Genomic DNA, 12,391 nt, shown 5'->3' with positions numbered 1-12,391 from the left:
AAATTGTCTTACATTTTACATCGGATTTTCAGAACTGAAAACATGTCACTGAGCCCAACTGGTCTTCACATTAGCGAAATCCTACCGCTTTATATCACACCGTAACAATATATATCCTTCTATTCCTTGTGTGCTTATCTAGCTTCTCTTTACGGGCATCAATACTATAGCATTTTTAATATATATTCACCTCAGCTATTTCATGTGGTAGCAAGCTCTACACTTTCTGGATTAAGAAGCTTCTCCCGAATTCCAATCAGCTTTATCTTATATACATGGTCCATACTTTTGATTCCCAGGGATTATTAAAATTGGTATGCCAGGGGCCTTCAAAGTGAATTGGGTGATTTCCATTGGCAGATATCTTGGTGTATTTAAGGGCAATGGGACTAGCAGTGCTAAATTCATCAGATGTGGTAGTCTCTTAGAGTTTGCTGAATTGATTACAGGGAGTGGAGAAAAATTAAGACAAGTTCTTCCTAAATTGGTCTTGGTTGTCATTTTTGTGCCCATCCCAGTAAATTGCATTATTGAAGGTTGGGTTGATAACAAGTGGACATGTCTGCATGGGATTGGATTGGATTGGATTTGTTTATTGTCACGTGTACCGAGGTACAGTGAAAAGTATTTTTCTGCGAGCAGCTCAACAGATCATTAAGTACATAAGAAGAAAAGGGAATAAAAGAAAATACATAATAGGGCAACACAACATATACAATGTAACTACATAAGCACTGGCATCGGATAAAGCATACAGGGTGTAGTGTTAATGACATCAGTCCATAAGAGGGTCATTTAGGAGTCTGGTGACAATGGGGAAGAAGCTGTTTTTGATAGTAGGCCTTTGCTTGTCCCTCTTTTCCATACAATCCTAATGGGGTTTTCGATGTTAATTGTGTCCACAATCCTGTTCCAGCTGCAATGGTCTGTGGTGGCAAACATTGGAACTCTTTAAGGATTAGGAGCGGGAATAGGCCCCTCAAAGCTGCTCCACCATTCAATAACATCATGGCTGATTTGACTGTGGCCTCAAATGCACTTTCCAATCGGCCCTTTGACTTCCTTGACACTTTATATTGTTTTCCTTTTTAACTCTATCCTTTCCATCCATTCCTTTCTCCCTCCCTGTCTTTATCCTACTTCCCCTTAAATGTATGCTTACTCTTCACCTAAATTGTTCCTTATGGTCGTGAGTTTGTCATTCCAACTACTTTCTGTTTGAAGAAGTTTTGCCTGAATTCCCTATTGGACTACCTTGGGCGCAATTCTCCCATCTGGAGACTAAGTGCCGACGCCGGAGTGAAAACCGGAGTGTTTTACTCCGGCGTCGGAGGCCGTTCCAAGACCCCGATTCTCCCGCCCCCGGGGGGGGGGGGGCTAGGAGCGGCGCCACGTCATTTAAGCGCGCCAGGCCTTGGCGCCGCGTAAAAGCGGCGCCGCGTAAATGACAGGGCCAGCGCCGCGTAAATGACGTCATCCGCGCATGCGCGGGTTGACCGGCGGCAATCTGCGCCTGCGCGGTTGCCATCCTTTCCTCGGCCGCCCCACAAGACGATGGCGGATCGATCTTGCGGGGCAGCGGAGGAAAGGAGGCCCTCTTCAGAGAGGTCGGCGCGCCGATCGGTGGACCCCTTTTGAGCCCTGCCCGGTGAAAGAACCCCCCTCGCCCCCCCACAGGCCGCCCCCCCCCCCCCCCCAGCGTTCCTGCGCTGTTCCCGTTGGCAGCAACCAGGTGTGGATGGTTCCGGTGGGAAGCCGTCGTTTTGGGCAGGACACTTGGCCCATCCGGGCCAGAGAATAGCGGGTGTAGTGAAGAATCACCATTTTGGGTGTCCCGGGTGATTCTCCGGCCTGCACCGCGCAGAACTCGACGAGACCGTTCTCGCTGCTTGGGTGAATCGCGGGAGGGCGTCGGACCGGCGTCGCGGGGAAAATTGGCATGCAAGGCGATTCTCCCAACCGGCGCGGGAGCGGAGAATCACGCCCCTTATGTTTATGACCCTGAGTTTTGGCCTCCAATCTCAGCATCATTATTGCAGGCCTGGACGACTTCCCTGAACTCAACACATATCCAAAGATCAAATAGGTCAGTTGCTTGGTCTAACACTACTGCACTAACTCAACAGTCAAGTGAACAAGGCCAATCTAGGTCAACTGTTTATGGGCCAACTATAAGAAAATCTTTTAAAACATTTTTATATTTATTTTCACAATTTCAGAATGTTCCACTGGTGCTTGTTGGGGTGGGAGGGGAAGTGGGGGTTGTTCCATATTTCCTTGGGGGGGGGGGGGGCATTTGTCCTGGTGCTTGTAGGGGGATGGTAAGACAAGGGAGGTTATTTGGAATTGGTAACAGTCAGCCAAATTGCCTAGAACACGGTCTCACAACTAGCATTATGATAATGACCAGATAATCTGTTGTTAGGTGTTGGTTCAGGGTTAAATATTAGCCAGGAGAGTGGGGCAACACCCGTGCTCTTCCTTGAAATCCACCTGAGGGGGCAGGCGGGGCTCTGGTTTAACAGCTCATCTGAAAGAACGGCACCTCCAAAAACATAGCACTCCCTCAAGTACTGCTGTGAGCTATCAGTCTAGATTATTGTGCTCAAGGCCTGGAGTGCAAATCGAATCCACAACCTTCTGACCCAAATTAGACATTGATTTCCTAATCCCGCCCCTGGTGGGTGGAGGCTGAAATGGAAAAAAGAGAAGTGCAATAAGTGGCAATCATTTCCATACATTATGAAGGAAAGGCAAGCACAGTTTGACAGCTGGAACAGATCTGTCAGTGTTGAAAAGAATATTAAGATGCAGCCTCATAAAAGCCTGAGGAAAAAAGGTAGCTCGTCAGATAGGGGAATACATTTTCCAAATCACTCTTTGGGAAGCTTTAAAGCTTGATAACACTGTGGCTTGTGAATCAGCAGGATCCTGGTTAATAGGAACAAAGCAGACATGCTAGCATGCTCTTCAGTGTAACTCACCTCCTGCTCTCTCTGAAATATGACAACTCGACCCCCCTTGTCCCCTGTCGCTAACAATTCTCCAGTGTTGTTGAATTCTACTGTAGAAATTATGTCGGCTGGAAAACAAAAGCAGAGGGGCACATTGTAAGTTAAAGAATTTGTTTGTATTTAACAAATAAACCAGTACGTTTCACCCTTCCACACAAATCACAGTTAAATGTCAGGTTTGGCTCACTTCCTCAATGCTCCATGCTAGGTCTTTTCCTACCCACGGCTACTGTCCTAGCACACTTCCCAGCAACTGATCATTCAGCAGGGGCCCCGAAAACAGCTGTATGGTGTGAGAACGCTTTACAAAGGGGAGAAGGGAAAGGGAACCCATGCCATTTTGGTAAAAATGAAGGATCCAATAGATCTAATAATCTTTATTAGTGTCACAAGTAGGCTGACATTAGCAATGAAGTTACTGTGAAAATCCCCTAGTCGCCACACTCTGGCGCCTGTTCGGGTCCACTGAGGGGGAATTCAGAATGTCCAATTCACCTAACAAACCGGAGTTGGTTTCAGCTCTTCATTCAGGGCTTTCAATTGTAGTTTTCAGAGGAATCCTTTCATTTATCGCGGGCAACATGGTAGCACAGTTGCTTCACAGCTCCAGGGGCCCAGGTTCGATTCCCGGCTTGGGTCGCTGTGTGTGGAGTTTGCACTTTCTCCCTGTGATTGCATGGGTTTGCTCCGGTTTCCTCCCACAGTCCAAAGATGTGCAGGTTAGGTGGATTGGCCATGGTAAATTGCCCTTTGTGTCCAAAAAGGTTGGGTGGAGTTACTGAGTTACGAGGGTAGGGTGGAGGTGTGGGCTTAAGTGGGATGTTCTTTCCAAGGGCCGGTGCAGACTCGATGGGCTGAATAATCTCCTTCTGCACTGTAAATTCTATGATTCTATGATTTTTCAGTTGATTCCCAGCCATCAGGCTCTTTGGGACATGAAAATGGTTTTATTCCTGGACGGTAACTGTCTTAAACAGCCATTTTCATTGCTTATGATTTTTATCAACAAAACTGATTAGCGAGCATTCTGCTGTCCAGCAGATTTACAGCAGGGTATAGGTTCTGATATTGAAGATGTCAATATTTCCCAGCCCAAAAGCAGCAATTTTGTCCACTCCAAAAGAAACTGTAGTTTTCCAGGAACATCAGAACAGAAGGCCATTCAGCCCATCAAGCCTGTTCTGATATTCTATTAGCTCAGACCTGACCTGTATCACTGACCCATCTTGGTTCATAACCATTAACATTCTTACCCAAGTTAAAAATCTTTCAATCTCAGTTTTGAAATTTTCAATTTGCCCAAAGCATTGCCAGCTCGAGAGAGTTTCATATTTCCAGTCTACTTTGTGTGGAAACAAACTTCCTCAAATCACCCATAAACATCCACGCTTATATTTGAACGTTACACAATCATAGAATTTACAGTGCAGAAGGAGGCCATTCGGCCCATCGGGTCGGCACCGGCCACCCCATCCCCGTAACCCAGTAACCCCACCTACCCTTTTCTTTGGACACCAAGGCGCTTCTTTGTTCTGGACTACCTCAAGAGAAAAAATACCTTCTCTCTATCTGCCCTTTCAAATCCTTTAATTATCTTAAACATCTCATCACATCCCATAATTCACCCATTCCTTTATGTCATGTAACCTCAGCTGCAGATGGAAGAGGTAGCCGGACCCGGGAGCGGTCCTTTAGAGTTCATGAAGTACAAATTCCCACAGGCTATGCTGATATGCCTTCTCCTCTCAGCCTGTTATTTCTTGCCCTGGATGTAGCAGGGGTGGCATAAAAAAATAGATACTTGCATGCAAAGCGGTACAATTGGGAACGTACCGCATAATGCAATGAACAGGTCATGCACTCCTTATAAGGTGCATGCACATAGTTACGCGTCAATCCTGAATGCATCGTGTCGTGTACTATATAGACCACACACAACAAAGCAACACTAGACATAACTTTACTTGCAAAGCATGAAATGCAAAAACAAATAGACGCATTGTATTTTTCGAAAACGTGAATTACCCGATGTAATTCAGACTCAAGAGCTTTCCTGTGCCTCTTCATCAAAAATAGCTGGGCAAACACCCTCCAAAACAACAGATTGTCCTGTTCAAAGAATGAGTTGGTGTCACAGCCTTGCCACTCAAGTGGACACAGCAGCCATGGATTAATGCATCCACATTTTCAGCTCAGAACAGCATTGAGCAGCAAAGTTGTGGGGGTCAGCATCGGTCTGTGTTGCCGATGTGCTGCCCAGGAACGTTCCATTTGGTAGTCACATTCGATAAATCAAGGGCAATGCCAAGGGCATGTGCAAGGCAGTGCCATGATCCAGTGCCCACTGGTGACCTGTCTCCAGTAGTGTGCTCAAAGGGGTACTGTTGTGTTATGCTGCTTCGGATAACACAAGCTACTTGATGCAGTCTTAACTAAAGGATGCTCCAGACTCTGAAATGAGTTCAACGTGTTTATTGAACTATGAACACCGTTCTCAAATGAGTTTGACTGTCTGCTAATCTAACTGTAGTAAACTCAGTCTAACTGTACCAGCTTGCTCTAATCCACGTGCTGGGGTGTGATGCTGCTGATCAACCCTGTCTAACTCTCTAGATGTCTGTCTGTGGAAAGAGGAAGGGTGTGAGTGCCTCATCCCTTTTATAGTGTTTATGTCATGCCCCCTTGTGGTGATGCCATCTCGGAGTGTTCTGACTGCCCATTGGTTGCGTCCTATTCTGTGTGTTCATTGGTTGCATGTTTGCATATCATGACAGGTACCACAGTAGGTGGTACTAAATTGAGCTCTGCAGCATACCTCACAGGTTACAAATTCAGACAGACTCAATGACTTGTGAAATGGACAGTCAATTACGTTAAGTAACAAATTACATCCTCATCGTTGATACCTGGAACATCAGCAGACCATAAAAGTCTGAATAATTCATTATGTTAAATCATTCCCATTAATTTTTTTATTTTTAAAAAATAAATTTAGAGTACCCAATTCATTTTTTCTAATTAAGGGGCAATTTAGCGTGGCCAATCCACCTACCCTGCACATCTTTGGGTTGTGGGGGCGAAACCCACGCAGACACCGGGAGAATGTGCAAACTCCACACAGACGGTGACCCGCGGCCGGGATTGAACCTGGGACCTCGGCGCCATGAGGCAGCAGTGCTAACCACTGCACTACCGTGCTGCCCTATCATTCACATTAATGAGCAGTAACATCAGTCTTCAACTGATCTGAACTTTTTTTCTCTTCTTCCCTTTAAAACATCTGTAATCTGTGTACACACCATCTTGTATAATATACCCCTACATTCTCCCCACACTGAAATCACCCTCCTTCACTTTGATTCAAAATCTGGGTCAAAAATCCTGGAACTCCCTCCCTAACAGCACTGTGGGTGTACCTACTGTCATAATATCCACTCATGTATATAATGAGATGCAGACAGGCAGTGATTGACACGTAGGCTGACCAGTAAGCATACAACACAGCACAGCCAATCACCAGGCAGGACACTACCACTATAAAGCCAGAGGGCACTAGGTTTCCCGCTCTCTCAGGACCCAGCCACTGAGACAGTCAGAGTCCACGAGCTAGCACAGTGCAAACACCATGCGGTAGCTAGTGAGTCTGGTCAGGCTAGTACAAGGTCACTAGTCAGATCAGTACAGTGTCGACCAACAGCTGAATATGTACGGCAGTTCATCTAGTTGAATAAAACAGTGTTGGATCTTCTCCTGTGATAGACGTCTATTTCTAACTTCCCTTCATCGAGTGCAGTCCACATCGAACCAACCTGCCTAACACATCACCTACACCTTAGGGACTGCAGTGGTTCAAGAAGGCAGCTCACCGTCACTTTCTGAAGGGCAATAAATGGTGGCCTAACCAGCTACACCCACATTCCATAAATGAATACATTTTTTAAAGCCATTTTCCAGGATCTCTCTATTTACCATTCTTCTAAAAATCGTCAACTCATTAACTCATCACCACTTCCTGCTTAATCTGATTCTTTCCCTTACCCATGGGAATCTTTGTCCTGTTCTATAGTTTGAAAATAAAGCCTATTCCGGTGTTTCTCATATACCTATTGCCAGCCTTACCTGCACAGCTTGACTGAAGGGCTACAACACATTTACCGAAACGCATTCTGCACACAAGAGTTATGGAGCAACTAAATTATTTCTGCAATTCAGCCCAGAAAAACGTCACCGTTAAGTAGAACCGCAATGGTTACTGCAGAACCATGTGTGGGTGTTTGTTTCTTCTGGATATAAATAGAATGTGTGCATTTTATTATTCATTTCATCTTTTACCATCTGGGCTATTCACAGCTTGTCAATTCAATGAGCTACCAAAGAAAGAAAACTTGTTTTCTTTTTGTAACCCTGATGGTGATTCATTTGCTAAAATTCAGTGTCCACAGTAGACAAAGGAAGGTTTTTCCTAAACGTAGTCAATGCTTAATCAATGCACTTCCTCTCCGAGGGTATTTCCTGCCGATTCTAGTGTCCAGCCCCATTCACAACCTGTCCTTTAATGAAGCCAGGCCGCAGCAGGACAAACTAGCAGAGGGTTTTCCCACTGATTCTCATTGACTGCCGTTTTGCTGGAGCTCCTTGATGCGACAGTCAGTCAAATGTTGCCTTGATGTCAAGGGCAGTCACTCTCACCTCACCTCTGGCATTCAGCTCTTTAGTCCATGTTTGAACTAAGGCTGTAGTGAGGTCAGGAGCTGAGTGGCCCTAGTGGAACCCAAACTGAGCATCAGTAAGCAGGTTATTGATGAGCAAGTGCTGTTTGATAGCACTGTTAATAACTCCTTCCATCACTTTTCTGATAATGGAGTAGACCGAGGGGGCGATAATTGGCCAGGTTGGCGTTGTCCTGCTTTTTGTGTACAGGACATACTTGGGCAATTTTCCACATTGTTGGGTAAATGCCAATGTTGTAGCTGTACTGGAACAGCTTAGCTCGGGGCGCAGCTTGTTCTGGAGCATAAGTCTTCAGTATTATTGCCGGATATTGTCAGGGATTATAGTCTTTGCAGTATCCAGTGTCTTAAGCCATTTCTTAATATCACGTGGAGTGATTCGAATTGGCTGAAGATGACCATCTGTAATGCTGGGGTCCTCCGGAGGAGGCAGAGATGGATCATCCATTCTGTACTTCTGGCTGAAGATTATTGCGAATGCTTCAGCCTTCCCTTTTGCACTGATATGCAAGGTTCGTCCATTTTTAAGAATGGGGATATTTGTGGAGCCTCCTCCCCTAATGAGTTTATTAAATGTCCACCACCATTCACGGTTGGATGTGGCAAGACTGCAGAACTTAGTTCTTTTTTTTTAAACATAAATTTAGAGTACCCAATTCATTTTTTCCAATTAAGCGGCAATTTAGTGTTGCCAATCCACCTAGCCTGCACATCTTTGGGTTGTGGGGGCGAAACCCACGCAAACACGGGGAGAATGTGCAAACTTCACACAGACAGTGACCCAGAGCTGGGATCGAACGTGGGACCTCAGCGCAGTGAGGCAGCAGGGCTAACCCACTGCGCCACCGTACTGCCCAAACTTAGTTCTAATCCATTGGTTTTGAGATCACTTAGTTCTGTCTCTCACTTTCTGCTAATACTGGTGGGCACATAAGTTTTAGTTATGTCTGGTGCTGCTCCTGGCATGCTCTCCTGTACTCTTCATTGAATCAGAGTTGATCCCCTGGCTTAGTGGTAATGGTAAAGTGGGGGATATTCCGGGCCATTATATTACCGATTGTGGTCGAGTACAATTCTGCTGTTGCTGATGGCCCACAACACCTCATGGATGCTCAGTGTTGCGTTGCTAGATCTGTTCTGAATCTACCCCATTCAGCACAATGGTAGTGCCACACATGATGGGGTGTATCCGCAAAGGGAAGACAAGTGACATCTCCAAAAGGACTATGCTGTGGACACCTACCAACATTGTCATGGACACATGAGGTCAAGTATGTATTTCCCACTTGTTGGTTCCCTCACTTCCTGCCGCAGACCCAGTCAAGCAGCCATGTCCTTTAGGACTCGACGCAGCTCGGTCTGTGGTGGTACTACCAAGCCACTCTTGCGGATGGACATTAAAGTCCCCCATCCCGAGTATATTCTGTGCTCTCACCAATCTCAGTGCTTCCTCCAAGTGGTGTTCAACGTGTCGGAGCTGAGGCGGGAGATTTGTGGTCATCAGCAAGAGGTTTCCTGGCCCATACCTGACCTGATGCCATGAGACTTCATGGGGTCCCAGGGCAGCCCCCTCCCAACTGTATGCCATTGTGCCATCACCTCTGTTGCAATGGTGATAGCTGTATCTCTGTAAGGTATGATTCCGACAGTTTGACTATGTTTGACTAGTCCGTGAAACAGCTCTCCCAATTTTGGGACAATCCCCCAGAGGTTGGTAAGGAGTATTTTGCAGGCAGTCATTCCTTTTTGTAGACCTTTTGTAGACCTGGTAGACAACTGAGTGACTTGCTAGGCCATTTCAGAAGGGCAATCAACAATGTTTTCATGTCATCATTAGATTTATTATTATTGAATTCAGGTCCCCAGAGCATAAACCTTGGTGCCTGGATGACTAGTCCAGCGGCACTACCACTACACCATCACCTCCCCATATTATCAATGACAGGGAAAGTAATGATGTCAGTCAAAATGATACAGCAATCGGGAACCTAGTGATACAGTGGCCAGGGCAGGGAGTCTCACACCCTGATTAAAGCTGCTCTCTCACATCTATTAGTTTGGGACTAGCTAGATGGTCTGCTTCAAACAGTTGTTCTGCGTCCATATGTAAAATGAGTTTGGGAAGTCGCAACCTACATCACAGCACTATGGAACCTCAGGCCAAAACTGCCCACCAACTTGCCAATTCCTGGCAGACATGACTGATATGGGAAATAAAAAACAAATGAATTTACTTTTACAAACTTATGACATTCCAAAGTGCTTTACAGCCGATGAAAAACCTTTGAAATATGGCCACACCAAAATTTAGGTAAATGCAACAACCATTTTGAGCTCAGTAAGCTCCCATAAAGGCAACGAGAGAATGACCAGTTGGTTTGGCGATAATATTGGCCTGGATATTGGGAGAACCCCCACGAGTGTTGTCATGGGATCTTTAATGTATACTCGTGAGAGCAGACTTGGTTTAATGTCTCATGCAAATGATGGCACTGCTGATAAATCCTCAGGCCCCCTTCCACCTCACCTCACACGGGCAGGGCACCCCTGGGGCCGGATTCCTGACACAGGCAAAATGTCAGTCTGACACTTTGGCACTGCCAGCTTGGCAGTGCCACCTGGGCACCCAGCCACTGCTAGGCTGGCGCCCAGGTGGCCCTGCCAGTGTACCTGGGTGGCACTGCCAGGGCGCCATCCTTCCTAGAGACTAACCACCCGGGCGTCTCCGATCCCCTGGGAGCCCCCCCCCCCACCCCCCCCCCCCCCCCCCCCCCCAAGTGCCGTCCCACCTGGTCCGTGTTTGTGGGGGCCAGTACCGAGTGGCGCTCACCTAAGGTCTCCAAGGGGAGGGGGTTAGATTCCAAAGCCTTGGGTAGATCAGGCAAGCGAATATTAGAGTGAAACTAGCTGATCACTCTAAGTTACAGATTTGCGAAATACTGATCCACCAACAATGGGCGAGATCCAGATCACGACATCTCGCGAGATCCCGTTAGATCTTGCAAGGCGTGGTGAGCCGGGAAAATCCCGGAAGAGGTTTCACCCGGGTGTACCGCATGCCGGTTCGGGCGGGACGTGGCTGGTAGATCGTGCCCATGATGTCCTTCATTAGAAGGATATTCCATTTTTAGCACTTGCACAATCAGCTAATGTTATAGGGACAGTGCAATGCAGTGCAGCTATTTCTGACCCTACCACACTGAATATTCAATCTTGTTCAAGGATTTGTTCTTATTTGTTCATTAACTGACAAAGCTAAAAGATGTTAATCAAAAAATTCATTGAGTGCCTTGAGATTCCAGGATTTAAATATCTGCAACCAAAACAGAAAGCTATTAGATGTTTTTTAAGCTCAATCTTTAAGGATCTACTTTTAATGCCTGTGCTCAACAGATTCAAGGATCTGGTTTCCATGGAAACATATTATAGTGCTTTGTGGTTTTTGTTTAAGTGATGCTCTGAGCACCAGCACACACTTTTGAGAGTCAGACGTAACACAATCCATTTTTCCTAAATGTTTTTTCCCATCCCCTCCTTCTTCCTAAGTCTGGGTATCAGCCTCACCTTGAGGTGTCAGTCTTTGTACATGAGCTTAGATAGTGACTGCCAGCATGCTATTTAACTATGGGCAGCATCAAATCAAATCTGTAATCATCTGAACAGTGATCAAGAGCTGGATCGATAGCGGATTGTTTTGTTTTTTACTCTGTTGCGACACCAGGGATGGCAAACTCTGGATCAAACCAACGTCATCCAGAACCAGACAAATGCTACAAATGCAATTGATACTTTACTGAAATTAGGAACTCGAAACAAGAGGCCCACCCTCTTGTGATTTTGCTGCAAAATAATTGAGCTTAGATATTTATCAAACGCGAAGTTAAACATGGTTAAAAATGGTTAACCTCTGCAGGCAGGTTTCTGTTCCGGTAACAGCACTGGGTCAATCGTACTCAAAATCACAAATGACATCCTCTCTGACTGGTACATTATCCTTACTCCACTTCCTCCAATGTCTCTTCCCCATTGTCCATTTTACTGATTGCCCTCACTTTGCTCCACTCTCAATTATTCAATTGTAGCTGGAGCATCTCCAGCTTCTCATCCAGCCCGGTTAGCTCTGGAGAACGCTGACAATCTCTCCTTCTGCTCAGCTAAATGCTGTCTCTTGATGATAATCATGCAATGTCATAGCAGCAAGTTTTGCATGTTTCTGACAACATCCAGTTCTACTGCACCCCCACATCGTTCCATCTCTTCACTGCATCTGCCTTGTCAGATTGTTTGTCCAACATCAGCCAGGAATGAGCTGCGCTTTCCTTCAGTTGAACACTTGACAAGACCTGGCCCCTGCCATACAACTCCATACCCTTGCCATCAATTCCATGCCTCTCCCTGGGTTACCGCCAGGTGAAACCAAACTGCTGGCAAACTTGGTATCGTATTCCACCCTAAGTTGAACCCATCACACAGCTCTATTTGTTGCTGAAACCCACCTCCAAGTCTGCTCCAGACCTGATTCATACAAAGCTCTCTCTTCCTGGTTTCATCCTTGCACAAGAGGTCCTGTTTACCCTTCGCAGTGCCTCACTCCATGCTCCCCAATTGATCTTCCCTCCAAACTCCGCTTCCCATTTCTCCTTGATT

General features: G+C 46.1%; 1 protein-coding gene across 4 annotated transcripts in view; it reads right to left on the bottom strand.

Annotated features, from left to right (window-relative positions):
- LOC140426748 (serine/threonine-protein phosphatase 2A 55 kDa regulatory subunit B beta isoform) overlaps positions 1-12,391 on the bottom strand; it is an 892,336-nt gene that overhangs the window by 153,503 nt on the left and 726,442 nt on the right. For all 4 annotated transcript variants that reach the window (XM_072511886.1, XM_072511887.1, XM_072511888.1 and 1 more), the window contains one exon: positions 2,985-3,082. In XM_072511886.1, the coding sequence (XP_072367987.1) occupies positions 2,985-3,082 (98 nt within the window). The remainder of the gene's footprint in view (positions 1-2,984; positions 3,083-12,391) is intronic.

This window comes from Scyliorhinus torazame, chromosome 7 (assembly GCF_047496885.1).
Source record: "Scyliorhinus torazame isolate Kashiwa2021f chromosome 7, sScyTor2.1, whole genome shotgun sequence".
Lineage (NCBI taxonomy): Eukaryota > Metazoa > Chordata > Chondrichthyes > Carcharhiniformes > Scyliorhinidae > Scyliorhinus > Scyliorhinus torazame.
Note: the sequence above shows the minus strand (reverse complement) of the source record. Positions and strands in the feature narration are given on the sequence as shown.